At 40.9% G+C, this 23,640-nt stretch overlaps 2 protein-coding genes across 2 annotated transcripts in view; one reads left to right on the top strand and one right to left on the bottom strand.

Moving 5' to 3' along the window:
- mcf2la (mcf.2 cell line derived transforming sequence-like a) overlaps positions 1 to 521 on the bottom strand; it is a 40,328-nt gene extending 39,807 nt beyond the window's left edge. The window contains exon 1 of the mRNA XM_070930949.1: positions 455 to 521. Within this exon, the coding sequence (XP_070787050.1) occupies positions 455 to 521 (67 nt within the window). The remainder of the gene's footprint in view (positions 1 to 454) is intronic.
- Positions 522 to 4,259: 3,738 nt separating this feature from the next.
- LOC139306934 (radixin) lies at positions 4,260 to 23,384 on the top strand. Its single transcript, XM_070930898.1, has 15 exons — positions 4,260 to 4,329; positions 6,689 to 6,781; positions 13,632 to 13,715; positions 14,779 to 14,874; positions 15,712 to 15,834; positions 16,304 to 16,455; positions 16,697 to 16,780; positions 17,120 to 17,266; positions 19,002 to 19,098; positions 19,223 to 19,386; positions 19,909 to 20,039; positions 20,486 to 20,646; positions 20,762 to 20,854; positions 21,456 to 21,692; positions 22,897 to 23,384. The coding sequence occupies exons 2-15, from the start codon at positions 6,770 to 6,772 to the stop codon at positions 23,059 to 23,061; spliced, it is 1,746 nt and encodes a 581-aa protein (XP_070786999.1). The 5' UTR covers positions 4,260 to 4,329; positions 6,689 to 6,769; the 3' UTR covers positions 23,062 to 23,384.
- The last annotated feature ends 256 nt before the right edge of the window (positions 23,385 to 23,640 follow it).

The raw sequence follows: 23,640 nt of genomic DNA, 5'->3' as shown, positions 1-23,640 counted from the left end.
CCTGTGTGTAAGCAGTGCTGGCAAATTGCTTTAGTGAAACCGGTGGACTAACCTGCTGCTAAGGATTCATTAATGCTGAGTTTTGGGTTTGGCATCATTTTTTCTCAAAATGAGAAACAGAAACACATTTAAACAGAGGAAATCAGTATTTCACTGTATTAAGGATCCTATATGTATGATTAGAAAAACCTGACTTTAACCCCAAAGAGTTACAGTTAAACAATGAAAACCATGTAAAGGTGGCAATTTCAGATCACCATCAAAATGTAATCAGCTGATCATTGGGCAAATGGCTATCTGTCGACCAAATGACAGTGCAAAGCAGGCCAAGAGTTTATGTTTTTCTTACACATGATTTAAGTGCAGAACCCCCATATAAAGCGCACAGAGGACACACAGATGCAAAAGACAACCCTCAGGCCACGCTGGGTTATAAACTGACAGGGATCCCTACCACTGATTGTAGACAGCACCTCCAGTGTTTTCTCCAGGTCCTCTGGTACCGACAGCTGCTCTCCCATCCTTGCCCCTGGACACCACAGCTCAGCAGACTTTCCTCTTCACATGAAAACTTCACAGCTCCTAAAAGGACACAGATGCCAAACATGACTAAAAGAACAGCTGTAAGAGTAGATCTGAAGAAAAAAAAGAATACTGAACCATGACCATACATGTAGCAGTAGACTAAGGTGAAAGAACACAGCAGGAATAATGAAGACAGAAAGAGACACACTGAGATGCACTGTCCATTTAATTTGGTCAGCAGTGTACAGAGAGGGAGTAGAGGAAGGAAGACACACACACGCACGCACACACACACACACACACAGGACAGCACTGAAGGCACTTTTGCAATTGCGTAACACATAACAACATCCATGCCTCTGTGTACCAAACACACGTCTGTCCTCAGTGGTGTTAACAACATTGCTGATGCTAATTTTATCTTTTCATTTGATTGAGCTGTGCAGCAATTTAGCTTAGCATTTGGACGTGTGCGGTCAACTTTGGTCAACCTGTCAATTCATCTCCTGCAATATTTGCATTAAATATACAAAATATGTTAACATATTTAAATTGATAGCATGATTCTACCAAGAAAAATAACTCATGTCTCCCCAGTAGCTCAATGCCTCCAGTGATCTGTGCCAACATCTTCTGCATGATCCAAGTAAAAGGCCAGTAGATTTTTTTAACCAAATGTTACACATATATTCACATATAATGTAAACATTTTGTGCATTTTTCAACTTATCATAATTGAAGTGGTAATGGCTTGTTTCAGTCAATCAATTCAGCCATTATATCAAGTTAAAATCTGATCCACATGGTGTCAAAGTTTTCTGGCACGTGGGGAGTAAGTGCATCAGTATCTGATCTGGTCTTTAAAAACTTTCACACAAAGATAATACACACATACACACACCTGATGACTTCTGGTAGAACAATCAAAGCAAATGTAACCAATTCCCCATCCAATTACCAGTTCCTTGACAGTGGCTCCTTTCTTTGCTTTGACAATAGAGCAGCATACCCTTAGTCATATGAACGGGGATCTTGTGACGTGGTGATATGCCAGGCTAAATAAAGAACTAAGACTAGTTCCACATGCAATACAATGTGACACTTCTAACAGCCAAGTTCACAAACGTGGTCTAGGGGATGTCCAGAGCCCATGGAAATACAAGAGGCAACAGATTTTAAGTACTTTTTTTCTCTGTATGCAAGGTGCTGGACATTGAGAACTATTTAGTTTCATCAATTGAAATTACATTTTGTTAGTGACATAAATTCACTCAAGTGAAGAGCATAGAACAGTTTTACTGATCACTGTATGAAATATCTGCATGTTCTAGGTTTCATTGGAAGTCAATTAAAGTTTCAAAAATGAATTGTATGAGCTTATCCAAGTTCAGTTAATGACTGTTATGAACACCAGAGACACACCAGTAGTCGAACAGAGTAGAGTTACATTGTTCTCTTCTTCTTCATCATCCCTCCAAAACCTCATTCCAAAATCTGAATACTATTTACTTGGTCAAACGGACCAGCCTGACTGTATTTATCAAACTGTCCAATATAGGGTGAACAGCTTTCCCTTGTCGATATGCAAACATTTACCCTACCAGATTGGTAATGGAGTTTGGCGTGCTAACGTCTCCATAAGGAACCTTCAGTGATGGCTCAGTCAATGAAATAAATGTATGCCTACCGACGGAGCTGCGCTGCCTCCGTGCGTCCTATTAGGAAATTACATTGATACGACACATTAGATTTTTACTACACGTTCATGGCGGGGATGTTGTGCTTTATTGCGATATATTATACTTTAATGTGGGTGTTGTGTGTACCAGACTAGCTTGTAAAAATGGGGTATCCTTACCTGCACGTTATCCCCAAGCCAAACAGCTCCGCCTACCCAATTAGTTGGAACCCAGTTCAGTGCCGCCTCCTCTTCCTCCTCCTCCTTTCATTTCTTCCTCGTCCTGCAGAAGGACGTTTTGGTTACTTTCTCAGAATATGTATTCCTAAATTATCTGAATAAGTTAAACTTCTTATATATATGTATATGTATAGTATAGTATGTATAGTATATGTAATAAGATAATACGACAATGTGACATAATACACACTCTTGACTAATGAAATACATACATTAAATCCCTCCTCTGTACCAACAAATGGAGGAGCTTTTAATAACTCATCTAGGACACCAACAGAGGGGACACCATGGCACCTGGTGGTAGAAAAAAGTAAGTGCAGAAAATGACTTCTGAATCCATACAACACACCTACTCTACGTCAGAGGAGTTGAACTATTAAGGTTATAAGGTTTATTTATTTATTTATTTATTTATTTATTCATTTTACAAAACAGCTCTGTTGTTGAATGAACCCCCCAAACTTGTGTACAGTACTTGTTTGAGATGTTTGGGTGGTGGCTGTCTGATGAAAAACATCTCCATAAACTTTTGTTTGAATTTGCTCAGTTTTTGCTAAAACCCAATCAGCTAATATATCCACTGATTAAGCCTCTGATCCTAATCAGCTGTAGAAGCACGACTTAAATGGCTGAATGTGGATCAGGTGATGCGTGCAAGCCAAAAGGTTGTGCAGTACAGAGCATTTAAAGTTTTAAATTTAGTCTCCAGATGTCTTGAAATAACAGTCACAGCTTCACATAGACATAAAGCTAGGAATAATTTTCATCAGATAGGTTAAGACAGCACTGAAACAATGCATGATTATTGAACTGTACATTTATTAGCCACTTCTTTTCTGCAACAAAGTACTGGAGCATTAAGAAAGAGTATATGATATATGTTTATATATATATATATATATATATATATATATATATATACACCTGTTGGATCTGATGCATGCTTAGCTCAATCCAACACAAATCTAAACTGCAAGAACTGAAACATGCTGCATCTGAAGATTGGGTGCATGTGCGTCTTTGCCAAATGAACTACTTCCAGTGTGCTAGCCAGTGCACAGATGCAGTCTGCCAGGGGATCCAGAGTGGGGCGCTTCGCCAATCATTTAGCCTATCAACAAATGCTAATTCTGGTATTAATCACCCCCATTCAGCTCATGGCACGATGCATGCACCATGAATGCCTTGCATCCACTCCTCTGCTACTGACAGCCATATTGTACATCGCCACAATTAGATGTGTTAAGTTTACGACAGACACTGAGGACAAGTCCGGAAATCAGGCTTTTTATCCCTTCAAAGTAACTTAAACACATGAATATTGGTGTAGAGAAACTGTATGGGTGTACAGAGCAAAAATCGTGCAACTTAACTTAGAGCTCTTAGTTGGATGTCGGATGGAAGATACGAACTTAAACTATAGCTCCAAAGCACAAGTTATTTCTAATGTATGTTTGTCCGTTTTTTGACAGCGACGTCATTTCAAATAGTAGCATACTATTCCGATACTTTCGGAAGGACACAGTTGCACTATTTATTTACTACTTCTTCTGTCTTAACTATTGTTAGTTAAGAAGATAGTTAAGATTGTGATACTAAAAGTCTTTAGTAATGATTTTTCCCCCTCCTCGCGCTTCAGGCTTTTATTTTTAATTTGAGACCGGAAGCCGTCGTATTCTATTCCGGCTGGCTCGACGCTGGCACCCCAAATCGCCTTATGGTTGTTAAGACTTCAACGGTTTTTCTATGTCTGCGGGAATTTGTTTCGGTTAAAGCACTAAGAGATAAGGAACGAGAACTACAACGGATTCCTCATCGTGGATATTTTGTTCCAACTGAAGACACCAGGCTTTCCTATCAATTTAAAGATATACTTCGTCCCCCCGGTGAGTTGCCTCTCCCTAAAAGATGAGCTCCTCAAGTTTGATGCAATAGCGGATATCCTCGTGTTCGACCAATTCATATTTTATACGACATGATGGAAATGCCGACTTGTACGAAGTTGTGCCCCCTAAACTGCCTCTAAACGCACATTAGCGTGTCTTACGTAGTTTTAACTAAGTCATAATTTCTTGGGATGTTCTTTGGTGGCAAATGTGGTGAATTCATGATGGCCAACATTTTAAGGCTAGAAAACTTCACATGTATGAGTGAGGCAAACCTCGGCTAGGCTTGTCCCGTTATGTAGACTACACCCACTAGCTTGAAAATGTCAGCATTTCAACGGGCCGTTTTTGACTTCAAGAAGAATAAAGAGTCGTATAACGGCTAATATTTATTTGTTAACGAGTGAAACTCAGGAAGAAAGGCCTTTTGACAAGACAAACGTAGGGTTTGTCTTTCATTTTTTTCGTCGTGTCATGCCGTTGTGCCTAACGTTTAGGTTGGAGTTGTTGTCCACCATTTGATTAAATTGTGGTGAAATTACAATGTAACGGAAGCCAACTCTCGACGGGCAAACAGGCAAGCTAGCTAATTGCTTAGGAGCTACAAGTGGGCATGTCCTCATCTAGAGTAACGTTACAAACGCCACAGCTCAAATGTTCAGTGGGCTTCCTTGCACATTTTTCTTGAACGTAACCACATTTATCGTCACACAGTTATGCTTTAAGGCCACTATCATTGACTGTTGAAATCTCTATACTCACTTAAACTCTGTGTGATAGTAGTCATTGTTCTGTCCACGGCTACCAATATGGAGTAAGGTCCTTTGATGGTTTTATTTTGGGAGTAGTTTGTGTTCTATCAGAGGATTCATTGGCCATTCATTGGCTATTCATTTGAAAATAAAGTAGTTGGGATTAATATAGTTGCCAGCTAGACACTACAGTGTTGCGTAAGACACAATTTACGTGTCACTTAAATACCACAGTATTGCTCAGGAATGCCTTATGTAGAAGCAAAATAGTTTTCCCAAATTGAAGGTTTTAACAGGACAGCTGGCTGTTCAAACAGCAGTGTTACGTGATAATGTATCTAAATGTGATTATGACAAAAACAATTGGTTTTTTACTACACGTCATTAAAACTGGTTGCTAGCCCCAGTGACTGAAAGCATCCACCTCTGCAAAAGTGTCCTGTAGAAAGACACATTACGTATGCTGTTCAGCCTCTCTGTTCAAGCAGGTTATGGTGTGTTATTGCTCTGTCATTTGCTTATAGAACACGTTGTAGGCTTTGAGATTGTGGTACTATGACAGAGCACAATATCATCAGACCATACACTAGAGCGTCCAGATCTGATCGATGTGACATGTTGTTCCTGTAAAAAAAAAACTCTTGGTTTTCCTGGATCATTTCAGTATCATGTAGCAGTTCAACACAGGTCATTGCCAAACCCTCAGGCTTGTGTTTCAACTAGAGTGTACCAAGACTGTGACATGTATTTTACAGAAAACATGGCAGGGAGTTCACCTGTGACAGCAGTCCAGGGTAGTAAAAATCATGGTTCAGGGCCATGTAGTTGTTATATGAAATATAAGTGTGGCTGGAAATCACCAAGTAAGCTATTGAAGACATTTTAATTGTTTAAACTGTAACTAATGGGCCAAATTAGAGTGCAATGATTAGGTGCAGAGTGAAATAGATACAAACTTGTAAATTTCCCCACTGTGGGATAAATAAAGTCTAAGTCCAATTATCTGGTCATTTATGTCAGACCGATCTTTTATTTTGATAAAGTATACCCGATGATCATTTTACAATGTTGCCACACAATGACTTGACTGTCTTTCAGTTTTCTCTTCGACAGCAATTATGTTTTAAGTAGTTTCCCCATACACCCTTGCAATAGTTACCATATGTACACTATGTACAGCAAAGTGGTAGTGCATGTTGAGATTGAATGCAAAACCACTTCTCTGTGCGTATTGCTATTTGTGGTTTCTGTGCCTAGATTTAGGGATGGGATTAATTTCCGTATTTTCTTTCCATTCTGTCGGTTCTTTGGAGTACTCTAGTTTCACTCAGTTCGCTCAGATTTATTTCCTCTCTCCTGAAACTTTTTATATTCTGTTATTTTCTGCTTTATGCTTTATATTGTCCACACCACTGAATTCAGGGCTTGACTAATAGATCCTGATATAAAACTGTCAACTTCGAAGGAAAAATGACCTGCTAAAATTAAAGATTACTCATTGAAATATAATGTAACACAAGTAAATAATGTCGTACTGGCAGCTGCTCATATTGTTTTAACTGTGTATACTGTGGGCCTGAAAGAAAACTGTTCTCTTTCGCTTTCAGGTCCTGTGATACAGGTGTTGTTCCGTCCTGTGACGGATTTATCCTCTCAGCTGTCGGGTGTAAGGAGGAGAGGAAGCAAAAATGCCGAAACCGGTAAGAAACTGAAAAGAGCAAAGTGAGAGTTGGCATACAAATGTCAGCAGCTTTTGACACACTGTGTTCTACAGAGATGTACAGAAATGCACCGCTTAGGGGTAGAAGCCAGGAAAAAACACTTTTCCTGCTAATTGATTCAGATTGTTTGATGTGTAGTCTTACAATTTAGCAGCAGTAGCCCATGTAGCTCTGGATATATGATATGAATCAGAAACATGAAAGTTGCTTGTTTGTTCCTGCCAAGTCTGCGTGTATAAACTGACTCTTTAGAACTGCTCTCTAGTTGTCATAATAGTCGGCATGCACTATCAGAATCAGAATCAGAAATACTTTATTGATCCCTGGGAGGAAATTACAATACTGCCGAAAGCTACATTTGTACATTCTGGGAAGTGGCATTTTCATCCCCATGGCTTCTCCCACTCCTCATACTCCTCTTCCAAGTAAACAACAGCCAGAGTGTGAAATGAACTGCCTGGCCCACAGGCCTTGCAACTGCAACACTGCTGCCATTGTTGCTGAAAGGGTGGAGTGAATGCCAGAGTCCTGGGTTGTGAGCAACACCAAAACAAAACCAATTTGATGCAGCCCCTTCATGGCTGTCCCACCGTTGTCAAGCTGTGTTTTCATCATAAACAGACTTGGGAGGAGCTCACACATGATTCTGGGGATATTGCATGTTACACAATTTGTTTTCATTTTACAGTAAAGTATGATGTTGTCTAGGCCACCTGTTACTCTAATCAAACTATGACACAGCAGTACTGAGTATTTCACTTTTTTAGTCGACAAACTCTGGTCTATTTGATGAATTTCAAAAAGGAAGCTTACATTACGTTTGATTAGTTTCTCTCATGGAAAGATTTCAAGGTCACGTTGCTAAAGCTTACATCAGAAACTTTCCTAGGAACTTGGAACAATAGGCTTCAGGCTTTGCCACAAGTGAAGCACATCTCCCATCTAGCTCTTGAGGTGGTGGGTGTTTGTGTGTGTCTGTGGGTGGGGGGGTATTGGAAGCTACAGAAGAGGAACAGCCAGGCACTGATGTCATCCTCCACTTCTCCCTCTTGTCCCCTGAGTCAGTCACCAGGGCATCATCCCAAAAAAAGGACAGTGGAGCACTGGCTGCTCTGCTTAGAGCAACATCTCTGTCGCAGACAATAACTGACAGAGAAAGTACAGCTTGTCGCAGGGAGGCACTGACCTAATAAACACAGCAAACAAGGGAAGGGTCCATCAGACATGATCTTCATGTCATGATTGGTGCCACACATCAAAACTTTGGAATAGGCCTCTTATGTCTCAGTGTCAGCACTCATCTGTAACCAAGGCATAAAAACAATTGCAAGGTTGAGTAACATAAGAGTTTGTTGAACTAGCAGGGAGGATACTGAGTTTGTTTTTCAGTAGTGGTTTTGCACTGACAATCACAACTTTTATAGAATTTCAAAGTTTCCTAAACCCAGAAACACATGGTTCTTGTTCACGTTAAGGCTTTTGAAGTCAACTGTGAGCACATCCTGTTAAGTTGAGTTGAAAGTGGAGGTGAAGTTGTTGCAGTTACAATTTTTACCCCTATGTGGTTGTGCAAGTAGCGGAATGGTTAACATTGTGGTGACATTACAGGTTAAATGATAAATGAAAAAACACACAGATGAAACCAATTGGCTGTGTTGAGATTCATTTTATTGTTTTTTTTTCTAATAAGATGTTCTTATTAGCAGCAAATAATTTCAAATGGTATGCATTATGTTGTGTTTTAGGTACATTTTACTAATTCAGAAATTTCTTTCTGTCTTCACTTTGACTGGAAGCTCCTTGGATGGTTAATTGGTTAATATATCAAGGGATTTGATCATGAAATAGATATTAGCATCCCTAGCTGATATTATCAACATCAGTATGGATAAAACATGTCAGAAAGTCTATGAACATATTATGCAGTTTTGTTGGTCAGAATCAGAAATACTTTATTGATCCCTGGGGGGAAATTATACAATATTTTTAAAAAGTACTGAGTTAAATAAAGGAATAAAGGAGAAAAGTAAGAAAAAATAAGAAAACAAACAGGAGCGACTGTAACAGGCTGCATGCACGGTCGGCGCATGCGCACTCACACGTAAGGAGTAATGTGCTATTTCTCATATCCCTCCCCCTCTGTTTGGTGCTCTCTGTGGGCTGGGGGGTGGGGGGGATTATGAGGTGATAGCACCCCACAGGAAGAGGGCCCTCACTAGCTTCCTAGCTTGTGGCTGTTTTCCTGTTTGCTGGAGAGGGGGCCTGCTGTGTATATCGGGTCCCAGTCTATGTCAGCATCCTGTCTCTGTGGAAGTACAGGAGTGAGGTGAAGAGAGAGGATTATCATCGGACGGTTAAGGGCTTGTCAGGGAAGGAAGAAGTAGAATAGAATAGAACAAGGAATAATGAAAATCGAGAGAGAGGAGAAAGCGAGGTGGGAATTTGTTGTAGTGGTCAGGAGATACTCCGTTGGAATTTTAAGAGGCAGGAAAATAGTGAGTGTTATGGGAAGGGAGGAGTTGCAACATTGGTGCTGGGCAACATCAAAACTCTGTTTGCCAGTTAAGTTTGACCCTTCACCTCACTTACAACACAAAAGCAAGGTCCATAATAAAGTAGAGTAAGTAAGACCCTTCCTTTTCCTCTTTATAATCCCTCTAGTGTACCCTGTCAGTACGACAGCAACTGGACAAGACTGGATAAGTTGATTTATTTTGTCATTTTGTGAAAGGGATGTTACCCTCACATCATTCACCTTCCCTTCCCCCCAAAGGATGAATGTTTATGTTTGTAGGTAGCAGTGATTCCTCCTCCGCTCTCATTCCTCCTTCCATTCCTCCCTCCGAAGCCTGCCTCACCCTGCAGGGGGGTTAATCAGAGGGACAGACAGCTGCTCAGATCCCAGCAGGCCAGATTAGCAGCTCTACTGATTGAAGTGTTTGTGTGTGTGTGTGTCTCTCTCTCTCTTAAGGCCTCTCTCAGCAAAGCTCCTCTTAACAGCTTACAGTAACTAAACAGCTGCACATTTAACAAGGGGCCCGTCTGAGTAAGAACTCGTCTTCGCCATTGAAATGGAGAGGGGGATTTAGAAACATCCCAAAAGGGCAGAGACAAAGAAAAGCCAAAAAATGTAAATGATAGTTTTTGTCAGTTTTATCTTTGTTTACCTAATTTGTTCACTTGCTTATCAAGTCAGTGCTTTAGTGCAATCCTGAACTATACTCACTGCAACTTGTCTTGTCTGTTCAGTGACACTGCACATGAAGAAGGGGGAGCAAATTATAGTGTGTTGTACAAGATGGGAGGAGACGCACAGTGTAAAATGGTCTCTGCTTTAAACTGTGTCATCTAGGAAATAGACATGGAGTTAACCCACAATGTCCACCGGATGCAGCTGTGTTGCATTTCGGCTCTGTTTCGGCTCTGCTGTGGCTGCCGGAGACAATCCTCTGCCTTTCTAGCCAATGTTCACTGGGTGTGTGAGGGAAGTGTCTCGCTCTTGGCTCTCAAAAACCTCTTCTCTCTGCTCTACTATCTTCACTTGTTAGGCCCATTTTTGTTGGAGGATCTTGTGTCTCTGAAGCGTGGAATTAATTTGCGAATGTGTATAAATACAATTGACAACATAAAATGAATACATGAAAATGCATTTCGTTTGTTACTGACTTTGTCTTAACACATATCCAGCAAACCTGTATCTAGAGGGAGAGGAGAAAAAAGAGAGGGAGTTGGTGAGACAGATGTCGCAGGCTCCCTCATATGTTGTGGCAGCATTAAACAAACACACCTGAGTTTGCAGGTAGTATACATTCTTTTACCTGCAAAAGTTATAACTCGTTAAATGTGTCATTGTTTGGCGTTTACTGCTGGTCTTACTCTCTTTTTAATGAAAGCAATTTGGCCCTTTTAAGAACTGTCATGTTGCCCCGTCTAGTGTCACCAGACAGACGGTGTCATATAAGGACAGGCTTGCAAAAGTCACTCCTTCAAGACTTCTCAGTTATCAGAGTGTGTGATTAGCTGTGTCAGTGCCTTGGCATGTTGTTGTCGCTCTTCTCCTCCCCCTCTCTCTGCAAGAGAGAGGATTAACTGACCGTCTGGTCCATACAGGATTCCACCTCTTTGCTCTGTGGGTTGGCTATGTTTTGGCAGAGACACACACACACAAAGGCAGGCCCCACACAAATGCAGGGGAAGGGACATTCGAGTCCGGTCACTTGGAAACCCCAGCTCAGCACTACATTCTCCATAACCACTCCTGTCTCAGAAAGTCAATGAGGCAGCTACTCTTGAAACCAACAGTCTTAATTCATCTGTCAGTGAACCATGAACAAGTTATTTTGCCAATGTGGCTTTTTCAGGGGTGTGTTTTGTGCACTTGCTAGCGTAGATTGAGATTTTGCCATAGTAGTCAAAGGTTTTGCCTTGGTTGGCTTTATTTAGTGTGATGGAATTTGTTGCAGAACATTTTCACAAAAGATCTCTGCATCTTGAGTAAGTGCAGGTCTGTATTGCATCATATTTAAATCAGGGTATTTACAGTGAGATAGCAAAAATTTATTTTGCTTTTGTAGATTAATTTCCTTGTTTTCAATTAAGTATTAATTGGAAGATCTTGTTTTTGCACAGCAGGCATAGTTTTGTAAATGCAGTGATCATCCTAGACAAAACGAGTCACAAAAAGTTTCAATTCCAGCACTCTTTAAAGAAGTTTGATGATATATATTTACCTGATTGAATGTGTGTGCATGTCTTTCCTGTTATTCATCACCCGCTGGCAACTCTTAACAGCTTAGGACAATCACTCTAAAAAATGTTGGCTACTTAGGGCCTATTTTATACAGGCCCATATGATCACTTTACCTACTCCACTCCTGCACCCTGAAAAGCAGTCCTTTTGTGAATCAATTTCTTTTTCCTCCCCTGCAGATAATTGGCATGTATTGCAATGTGGGTTGATTTTCCCAGACATGGATTAAGCCTTGGTCTTGATGTGGACTAAAAATAAAGTGCCTCTCTGTGTGGAATCTTCATTGAAAGACACATTGGCAACAGGCATGCCAGAGAGATTTGGTCTCAAAGAGCACAACATGTGTTCTAATGCAGCAACTGCATCAATTGAAAATTGACCCTGACTGAAGGCAAAATACAATCATTTAGTCACTTAAGACTTAATCTTTTCCCGTGAAGCTGCCCACATTTTCCAACCCAAATAAAGCTTGCCCTTAAGCAGGTTAGATTATGAACATGTGGCATACAGTTCAGTCACTTTTTTTAAAATAATGTTATATAAATGGACTGTTGCACATTACAGTAATAGTGTAGGCCATGCAGGAGTGTTCATGTAAGATGTCTATAGTGTGGAGAAAGTGCTGCAACTTTTCATGGGTAATTGATGAGAGGGAGACAGAGGCAGATACATTGTGGTCTGAGCTCCATGTGGCGCGGGGGAGTCCAGGTATGTGCTGTATAGACACAAGTTTCATGGATTATTCATTGCAGAGAGAGAGAGAGAGAAGCAAAGTTCCTGAGGTTTTGTGTATAATTGCTCGGAGGAAAACGAAGGTTCTTTTCCGCAGTTTCATCTTTCTGTGTCCCTTCTCTTTTCCCTCCTTTTTTTTGTATGGTTGGCTCATCTACACTAACCTCGCTGTAACTTAATCTCAAAAGGAGTACACCCCAGATCATCTCTCTTGCTTTCTGTTGCGTTCTATCTCCCTCACTTTTTTCTCTCTCTCTTCTTGCACTCTTGCTAAACTTTTTGCTTTTGCACTCTGCCTCTCATTTGGCTTCCCGCCTTCCTCTGCACTACGCGTGTCCCTCTGTGTCTCGTGTTGTTAACCAACAACTGAGGCAACATACGGAGTGTGTGTAGGTGTGGGAGAAAGGATGCCTCAGAGGTCAGCCCCGCTCTGTTCTGTGCTAGGCCTACTGCCAGTGCCTTTTAACAGGCCACAGCCAATCACTGAGTTGTACTCTCTGCTCCACCCTAACGGAGGCCCTTGAGTAGTAGAGTGCCTTGATAGGTGGGGCTTGCTCATTCAGGCACTGTAGGATGGAAAGAAGGAGAGAGACCCAAGTTTACACGGCCCCTTTACTAAACGTGGGTTAGTATTGAGGGAAATTGACACATTGCAAACATACTCCAATTCTGTAATTTCCTGGAAGATTGTTGCTCGACTGAGAAAGAGTTCAACAGCCGCCCTTATGTTGGTGCCTACATGCTGTGCACCACATCCTTCAGTATATATTATGTTGTGGTGAATGAAGTCAGAAGTAAGCACTGAGCTTTACATAGATCTGTCTCTTAGTGAGACATTGTTGTGTGCAGCTCTCTATCTAATGGGACCCCCAGTGGTCCCATTAGACAGTTTCCTTCTTTTACTATTCCACCCTGCAATGTTGAAATATCCACTTACAACAGAGTGCTTAAATCTCCATATATTTATGTTAACCTGTTTTTATGGTAAGAGTTAGTGTTAACCAAAAAAGCCTCCAGCTGCTTCACAAAACTCCTCACAAAGTCCTTAAAATGGTTGGCCAGTGGAAGGATATAATTTTGAGGGCATCAACAGGATGCATGCATGTTTACATTAACAAAAATGTAACTGCACCTCCCAAGCAAAGCTAAAATGAAAACGAGTTTGCTGCCAGTAATGTTGCCTGATGGATTATGGAGATTAGTGGACGTTTAGTATGGTGTAGTTACGGTATTATGACCTTTTTGAATTGAGTCGAGCAGCAGCGCTGTATCTGATGTCTCAATGTCAAATCTTTGCCTGTGTAATATGGCAATCGAAGTAAACATCTTGTTGTGTTTGTTTTCTAGATCAACGTCCGTGTGACCACCATGGATGCAGAGCTGGAGTTTGCCATCCAACCTAACACCACAGGAAAGCAGCTCTTTGACCAGGTGAGCATGAGTGACAAAAACCATAAATGTTGGACTGGTTACTGCTTTCCAAAAAGCTGTTTTGATGTTAGAAGTTGGCTCACTTTAGTTGTAGGCGCACACAGTTTTTATATTCAGTAATGGATTGTAACAGACATGTTGGGTGCAATCACTTGGGTCTCACCTTTGCTGTTTGCTGCCAAAACAGGAGCAGGAAGCAGAGATTTAGTAGTTTTTCTCTTTTTTTTTTTTTTTAAAAAAAAGGGCATTTCACTATGGACAGAGAACTTATTCTTGCTCACACGGTTTACATTATCTCCCAATATGCATTTATTTATTAGTTAATTTAAGAATCTCCTACAGCAGGCACTTGAGCAGCATTTAATAGCACATCTAAGGATGATTATTCTAGCACCACAAAGAAAATCAGTCGAGCCTATGATCCAGTCAGCCAGGAAGCATTTCATGTGCTCCCACACAATCCAAACAAGTAGAATGGTTGGGTGTGTTACGCAGAGTAGTCTAATGTGAAAATACTGCTGCATGTTGGGAAGAATGTGTGATACGAAATGTGACATGCACAAGTTGCTCTGAAAATGTATAGGGGCTAAAGAAAGTTCACTTTCAAGATTTTGTTTTCTGCTGTGCCTCCCTTTGATTACAAGACATCTTTAAAAATAATGCACACATGACGAAGCATTCTGGCTTTTGCAGCTACCCAACAGCCCTTTAAATGACCCGTTCAGTGTCAAGCTGTAAAAAGGAGATCAGCTTGGTGTCCTGTGAATCCAACTGGAGCCTAATGTAAAAATTGGTACAGGCTGCCAGTGTTGGTTATCATCTCGTTTATTGTGATGATCATCTGCTAAAATGATATGTAGGTATTCTGGTGGTTGAGTGATTTAAGATGCTTGCTGCATAACCATGATGTTACTGGTTCAATTCAGGCCGGGGTCCTTTGTGGCACGTCACGTGTTTCCTGTCTGTCTGTTCACAGAAAAGGCAAAACTGCCATAAACGTAATTTTAAAATTGATGCTTGTAGCAACTGTGAGAATTCAGATTGCCTTTTGTTTTATTCTCAGGTGGTGAAGACGGTGGGACTGCGGGAGGTCTGGTTCTTTGGCCTACAGTATGTGGACAGTAAAGGCTACATCACCTGGCTCAAACTCAATAAAAAGGTTAGTCTTCCTCTGCTTTAATCTTCTTCTTTGTCATAACCACTGAAACACATCGTTTTTTCATTTGAATTCTTTGTCAAGATCTTTCGCTTTCCTTCACTCTTTATCTGTTTGTCTTTCTTCCAGTCAGTGTCTGTTGTTTGTCTGGGATTTGCCTCGAAGCTCTGCTGTGGTCTGGAGCCTCAAATGTGCTCTTTTAACAGGCTTCCTCTCTCACTCAGGCCAACACACCCTTCAGCCTGCTTTAACAGTGTGTCTGTGTGTTTCCATGTATGCATGACAGAAATTTGCCTCACACTCTACAAGTGGAAGAGGGGCTATAGACAAATGTGATGAAAAATTGAATGCTGTGAAACCAGTGTGTGTGGGTGTATGTGTGCTGAGGCCCTCCAGCCAATGTAGACCAATGCAGTCGAGGCTGTCTGCGAGATCTGTGACAGGATTTCCTCTAACTAGCAGTGCTCCAATGGAAACTATTTTCAATGTGTGTGAGCAACAACTGTGCGCACATACAGTACGTACAGCCCAGACCAGTAGCACATATCCTCAGATATCGAAAGATCTGTTGTGACTGACTGTGACCAGATTACAGAAGTGTTGTGATGAGTGTGGTTGGTTATTACAGTCCCTTAAGTCACTTTGATATGGCTTCAAGGAAATTATGAAATGGATGTTTCAAAAGCAGCACAATTCAGACAACATACCAAAGTCACAAAGCTTTGTTGTGACCTTTTCTTCCCTCCAGGCCACTCACTGAGATGTAGCTGTGACAACGTTTTGCTTTTTTCTCTTTGATTTGCTGATTAATGGATGGTGATTTTGTCTTTTGTTGTCCAGGTGACCCAGCAGGACGTGAAGAAAGAGAACCCTCTGCAGTTTAAGTTCAGAGCCAAGTTCTTCCCAGAGGATGTCTCAGAGGAACTAATCCAAGAGATCACCCAGAGACTCTTCTTCTTGCAGGTAACAAGCCACTCACTCCAGAAAATCTGCAAAAGAAAATGCCAATTAATGAGAGTGTTCATCTTCTACTAAAACGTGATTATTGGGAGATTGGTGCAAGTAAATGCATTTACTCTACTGGCACACACTGATGACATCATCACCCTATTGACAAGACAAATAGCGTCAGGATGACGTTTTAACTTTACAAGGTTAGCTGTCAGCTGGACAGCAAATGAGAGCAAGAAGCAAACAGTAGATTTTACTAAATAAAGTACATTTTTAGTAACTTCAAAAATGCACATATCATATTGTGTAATTCATTACCATCATTCATCTCTCTCATTGCATGAGTAGGCCACACCTGGGAAATAGTTGATTGAATTAATAATTCAATTAAAAGTAGTTTTTTATTTGGAAAAAAATGCAGTGTTGAATAAATTAAATAAGTTCCATTTGTTAACTCCATCGCTCCCTCCCGTTGTGCCAGGTGAAGGAGGCCATCCTGAACGATGAGAACTACTGTCCCCCAGAGACAGCTGTGCTTCTGGCGTCTTACTCGGTCCAGGCCAAATATGGAGACTACAACAAAGATGCCCACAAGCCCGGGTACCTTACCCATGACAGACTGCTGCCTCAGAGGTACACACACACACAAAATATGTCCCAACTTATATGGCTCTGCTGTGAGCCAAATTGACTGATGGTGAAAAGGAGGTGTCCCTTGAGTTTTCACACACAAACACAAACACACACTCCAGATCTGTTGAAACCTGGAATGTGTTGCCTTCCCAGTTGGAATTTTCAATGATTTCCTCTTGAGGAAATTATTCTGTGCTGTTCAACATCCCTTCAGGTGAAGTCATTGTGTTTGTGTGCACAGAGTCCTGGAGCAGCACAAGCTGACCAAGGAGCAGTGGGAGGACAGGATACAGACTTGGCATGAAGAACACCGAGGAATGCTCAGGTATCTGTCAACCTTTCCTTTTCAAATTCTTCACTTGAGAGACTAAGAAAATTTGTACATGTTGGGCTTGTTTTATCATGTTAGGACGTGGAACCATTTCATTGTCTGTGCAGCTGCTTATTGTAGAAGGCTGAACAAGGCCAAAAGTTTCCACACAGAGTGTTGACCTACCTTTATTGGAATGTGTGATTTCATTGTATGATTCAGCATCATTTGCTTTATAAAATTACTTTATGAATGCTTTATAACACACTTTTACTGATGTTAATGTGGACATTTTCTAATAAAACATACACAATATAAAATCTTCTAACTCCTCCTGCTTTTTCTCCTCTCTAGAGAGGACTCTATGATGGAATATCTTAAAATCGCCCAAGACTTGGAAATGTATGGCGTCAACTACTTCGAGATCAAAAACAAGAAGGGCACACAGCTGTGGCTGGGCGTGGATGCCCTTGGCCTCAACATCTACGAACACGAAGACAAGTAAGGGACGCACACACTAACAGATTTGTTGAGTTTATTTACAAAATGAGTGGTGCATTCTGGGGGAAAAATAAAATCCAGCCTGTTTGCATCGTTAGCCTGACAGTGAAAACTGTTTGGAGTTACCATTAAGGCTGAGACATGTTTCAGATTCTGTTTGTTTCCCAAAATGGATGTGTCGCATTTTGGTATGGATCCCGTCACATACAGACACATGCTTGCGAAGGGCTCAGAGCTGTGGTTTGCAGTTGATTACTAAACAGCAGCAGACATGAGGACAACTGAGGAGGAGGAGGCCTATGACACAGTGTGTTACAACCGGTGTGTGTCAACGCGTGTTGTCGTAACAGTGTCTGTTATACCTGCTGTGTCACACAACCTCACCGCTAGATCAGAGCCTTGTGTTTTATTATTTATATATATATAAATGCGCAAGATTTTGCGCAAAGTTTAAATTACTATCATCAGTTCATCTCACAACTAGGGGCAACTTTATCACACAGTGAAGCCCTAGGTGGGTGCATTGCAGTAATGTCAGCATTTAGATCGTGGACAATGATAAGCAAAATATAATATGCTTCTTTCAGCTTGTGTCTTTGCCTGGAGCTTTTTGTATGGAATGTTTAATCAGAGTATAGCTTTTCATGTGTTTTATAGATTTTGAAGCCATCCAATACCCAAAGGACAAAGATAATTATGTGGGTTAGTTTTGTTTCTGTTATGCCTGCAGAGCACATACTGTAAGCACTCAAAACAGATAAACTTTATTGATCAGACTTGTAAAGAACTGGCTGTTTAGCTTTTTTTAATGTGGTGTTTTATTTTGGTGTTAGGCACACTCTTTGGCTTGTGAACACATTTACAGTACTGGTTCTAATCATTTCCAAACTGCAGCAGCTGACATTTTAAACCCGTACTTAGTTGGAAACTCTGTACCTGAATATGGATCCATTTGCCAATAAATATTACACTATATATCATATTACATACATATAACATTATTTAGTGTCAACAGAGCTACTTTCACATAAATCAGCCAGGCTACCATTTTCTCACTTTGTGAGAGGCTCGATGCCAAAATGAGATGTACAACGTTTAAGTTTAGGGGAAGCAAATATATTTTTATATTAAGTGAAAACTGAAGGAGCAAGGAAGACTGTCTGTCCATTGTAGGAGAGTCGTTCCTGTCCTCTGGTCAGAGATTTCTTTTTTTGTGGAAGAAAGGATAGATTTAACCACACACAACCCGTGTAGTATTTCCTCTCACTGCTTTTCCTTTCCTGTCTGTTATCTTAGGTCATCACAACTGCTATCCTTCTTCTCTTGTCCAGGTGACAAAGGAAGGAAATAAGGGACAGTTTCTTTCTCTCTTCTTAGGCAGCAATCTCTTCATTATCACCTTTTCCCTTTTCATTTGTTCCTTCGAGATTAGAGAACACCCTCCATCCTTTTAATCCTTGGCAGGAAGTGATATTTTCATCCACCGCCTTGTCTTTCCTGTCACTATTCTTAACCACTTAACTGAAAAAATAAAAGTGGAGGTTGAAACATAAACTGAAAAAGAATCTTTCCTATAAGGTGGTCTGTTTATACTAGGCACCATCTGCTGGCTGAATGTTATAAGACACTTTACAATCAACTGTGTAACATCCTCTACTTATATCATCATATAAGTGAGATACAAATGCTGTAAAAGTGTAAATTGTTAACCACTTTTGGACATTTATTTTTTCAGGTTGACACCAAAGATTGGCTTCCCCTGGAGTGAGATTCGAAACATCTCTTTCAATGACAAGAAGTTTGTCATCAAACCTATTGACAAGAAAGCACCTGTGAGTGTCAAATTCATCAAAGGTCTACAAATATTTCACTTTCTGCTTAATGTATACAGGGAACATGTTCTGCTTCACATTAAGGATGTATTTTCTTCCCTTCTCTTTTTTTAAAAACATGTAGGACTTTGTGTTTTATGCCCCGCGACTGCGCATCAACAAGCGGATCTTGGCATTGTGTATGGGTAACCACGAGTTGTACATGAGGAGGAGAAAGCCTGATACCATCGAGGTGCAGCAGATGAAGGCTCAGGCCCGGGAGGAAAAGCACCACAAACAGATGGAGAGGTACTACAGAGGAACATTCTCAACCATGGTATCATTTTGTTCCTAAGGTCATAGAAAGGCCGTAATATTATGTGTTTTAGAATTATGTGTATGCCTGTCCAAAGTTTTGCAGAGCATATAAAAGGTATAGAATTTTCTTAAGTATTTAAGCAAGATATTTCTTATTCAATTGCCTCCCACTTCACTGACTTTTGATGATACAATAAGATATGTACAAACACTTCCACCTAAGTGTTTAAATCAAACCGCTTCTGGTAAAAAAAAAAAAAAAAAAAAAAAGTAGCTTTTAGAGCTTGTCCACTGGAGGGCAGTCTTGCCTCTTTTACATACATTATCTGAGGCAGAAGGAGTACCTGAGTATTTGATTCAGATAAAAGTGCCGCAGCTTCAACTGACTATTCAGGTCAGAATAAGAGTGTTTTATTTACTGTGTTTCTCTGTATTTGTCACTATCATATAGGAGAACTTTCTCACTCAAAAATACTCTAGTAATCTGAGACATGTAATTGCAAAACTTCTCAGGGCTCAGCTGGAGAATGAGAAGAAAAAGCGAGAGTATGCGGAGAAAGAGAAGGAGAGGATAGAGCGTGAGAAGGAAGAGCTCATGGAGAGGCTGAGACAGATTGAAGAGCAGACGATGAGAGCTCAGAAAGGTACCCGTTTTTGTTTTTATTCATCCATATGTTCACTTATATTTGCCCCTGCCTTTCTCACCTCTTTGTGTCTGTCAAATTAGAGAATCTGTCTGGCTATGCGTCAAGGCCAATCATGTCTATTCATCATGCTCGCAATGAACTGAGAAGTTGATTGAAGCCATTTCTCATTCATTCCTTTGGTTGTTTTTGCTGTTTTTATTTATTTCAGAAAGGCATGTTTTTACTTAGTACTATATCCAATGCTATTTTTAGGGATGATTATACGTCGATACTACAACAGAGGTCAAACATAATTAACAAATCATACTTTATGTATTTGTAAATACACCCTCAGTTTAGATTTGTGTGCCTGAATCAATAGTATCTGATTCGACCAGTCGAGATCATACTGAGGTCTGAATTAGAAAGTATAAATTATATGTTACGTGTCTGCCCTTCCACAGAGCTTGAGGAACAGACTCGCCGGGCCATGGAGCTGGAGCAGGAGAGAAAGAGAGCGAGGGAGGAGGCCGAGAGGCTGGAGAGAGAGAGGCAAGTGGCTGAGGAGGCCAAGGGAGAGCTGGCCAAGCAGGCTGAGGACCAGCAGAAGACCCAGGAACAACTGGTGTGTGTTTGTTTTAACAAACTGACAGTGTGAGCAATTACAGGCTGGCTTATGTAGATGTTTATGTATGTAAATGTACAGTATATGTAACAGCAGGGTCTCTATTTTATCCCAGGCTGCTGAATTGGCAGAATTCACAGCCAAGATCGCTCTCCTGGAAGAAGCCAAGAGGAAGAAAGACGATGAGGCCACAGAATGGCAGCACAAGGTACAGGATTCCTCTGCCCCAATCCTACATAGGCTAACATTGGCTTCATTGTGTAATCTGAGATTGAAAATGAGATAAATATGCAAACACTTGGAAATCTTTCCAGCCACTGCATGCTATGGCTGAGTCTGTTTGTCCACTCTGTGTCATTATAAGTCTTTTTAAAGAACAAAGGAATTTAGTGGAAATGTGTAAATTACAGTGATCCCACAATGGCTAACATATTTGCTTCTAAAAATAAACATCTTACTCAACTCTTTCCATCCTATGGAAATCTTTTCTAATTTAACAAGCAGTTTTGCATAGATAACCTAGTTCATAATGGGTACAGAAAAAAGTGCCTCTGATCATGGCCCAGTCCATCTTTCATGCTATTTTGATAATAACTGGTGCCATGGAATACCCCGTGGGCAGTTGCAGTGTACTCAACAGCAGATTTGTTTACATTCAGTGCAGAACATGGCAGATGTCACAGTGCCCCAGACATTCAGCTGGGTCTTTTAACTCTGATGGTCTACCAGTGTAGTTCACTCTCACCTGTCTGGTGTGACTCCGTTACGTGTATGTCTTACACTCTCCCTCTCTGTGCCCTCACCTGCAGGCTCTGTCAGCCCAAGAGGACCTGGAGAAAACCAAGGAGGAGCTGAAGACCGCAATGACAGTCGTGCCAGCACCTCTGGGCGGCAGTGCTGAGAGCGAGCACGATGAGCAGGACGAGAACCACGCGGAGGCCAGCGCCGAGCTCTCCAATGAGGGCGTCAGCCAACTAGACCTCCGCAGTGAAGAGGCGCGTGTCACTGAAGCTCAGAAGAATGAGAGGGTCAAGAAACAGCTTCAGGTAAGAGCAAGGGGTGAAAACCTCTCGGGCAGGTTTGGAAAATGGAGGCAAGGTTGAAATTTTTCGCTGAAGAGCTTTATCAATACTTCTGACATATAACAGCATGAAGATCCTTGACAAAATGATAATGACCCTGGGAAGTTCTTTTCCCAAGGTCAAATGAACTTACTTTCAAACTCAATATGAAGTTCATTTAAATCCTAAAATAAATGACATGAATAATTGTACCCTAATGTGGAGAGCAACCTGTCGTTGAAATGAGGTTTAAAACTTGCCAGAGAATAAAACATAAAATAAAACCACCTCTTTTAAATTAAACAGTATATATATCTCTTTAATCTAAACAAAAATTGATTTCATCAGTTTTATTTAACCAAAAGAGATTTGCGTCTCACAAACACACATAACAACGAGATTATATTATTTTCTAACAGCAGTTTTGTTGCAAAGAAGAAACACCAGCCAGGCAATGGCACATAAGGGTAAGAAAAGGCATACGCCTCTGTCCATTCTTCTTTAAACTCCTGCTTTTCACAGGAGTAGACGTGCTGGCTTAGACTGTAGCCTGGCTTTAAAGCAGACCTACTGGTAATTAATCAATCAAACGGATTACATCAAATCTCTTCATATCTTTCATAACTTTAAATATATTGCAGGGGTTGTAGATCTAAGCTGGGCTACTGTATAGGCCAGGACTTGTACTGAAGCTATGGCAAGAAGAGTTCAAACATCCACCAAATAGTTTTATTAATCTTAATTTACAAAAAAAATATCAACAAGAATTCACATACAGGCCTGTGTCTCCACGGCACCTGTAAGCCTGCGTTGGGCTTCCCAAGGAACCGTGCTGAAAAAACAGGCCTTGGTCAAACCTATGTAAGTGCAGACGCCTGCTTCAGGGTGTAAAATAAATGAAACTGTTGCGCCTCATTGGAAGGATTTATTTGTTCAGCGAACACTAAAGACATTGTGTAGCTGTAGATAAGTTGCTTCGCGTCAATCAGATGTTTACTTTTGAAGTGATTGAGGCGTATTTTCCCCCGTTTTCTCTTCCGCACCTGTGTCCTGTTTCTCTGCAAACTCTATGCCCCTTCATTGCCGCATGGTTGTTTTTTCCTTTCTTTTTCTATTCTTTTCTTGGCTTCTTTTCTCCGTCTTGTTCCTTCCTCCTCCTCCTCATCGTTCCTTCTCTTTGATCTCCCAGACATTAAGTTCAGAGTTGGCCGAGGCCAGAGACGAAACCAAGAAGACACAGAACGACGTGCTACACGCCGAGAATGTGAAAGCGGGCCGAGACAAATACAAAACGCTGCGGCAGATCCGACAGGGCAACACGAAGCAGCGAATCGATGAGTTTGAGTCCATGTGAGAACAGCGCATCCGTCCCCTCGCCCCTCTTTCCCTCAGGGGCACCTGCTCCCAAACTTTCCCCTCAGTGGCTGCTCGATTTTCATGGACAATAGATGCTGCCATCCCACCAAGTCCCCTTCAACACCCCCAGGCAATCTTGAGAAATCATCTTGTCAAACTTTGCCAAAGTCCTGCCCCACATCTCTGCTCTGAAAGTTATGGATACCTCCCTCATATGGAGCTGCCTACAAGCCACTCTCAAGAAGCAAATATTGTCATACTGCAGAGATCTGTAATCCTTAAGCACAGGAGTAAAGAGGAACTGTAAAACCAAAATGGAAACAATTGGATTTTTTAGTTTGAGAAAACATGGCCATAGAAAGCTATTTTGTTTTTTGTTTTTATTGTTTTGCTTGACAACTTGCAGCGACATGCAAAGGTTTAGTATGATTCCATGTCTTCAGTTAAAGATTACCTGTCCTCTCCTTGTTTTTAAGTTGTTTTCCTCTGCTTTTGTTTGACTTGTTTTATTGATGATGCCCTTCTTTTTAGTTGTCTGTCAAACACATTGATGCTAGATTTAGTCCCAGGCTATGAA

This window comes from Enoplosus armatus, chromosome 24, assembly GCF_043641665.1.
Source record: "Enoplosus armatus isolate fEnoArm2 chromosome 24, fEnoArm2.hap1, whole genome shotgun sequence".
In the NCBI taxonomy this organism is placed as follows: Eukaryota; Metazoa; Chordata; class Actinopteri; order Centrarchiformes; family Enoplosidae; genus Enoplosus; species Enoplosus armatus.
Note: the sequence above shows the minus strand (reverse complement) of the source record. Positions and strands in the feature narration are given on the sequence as shown.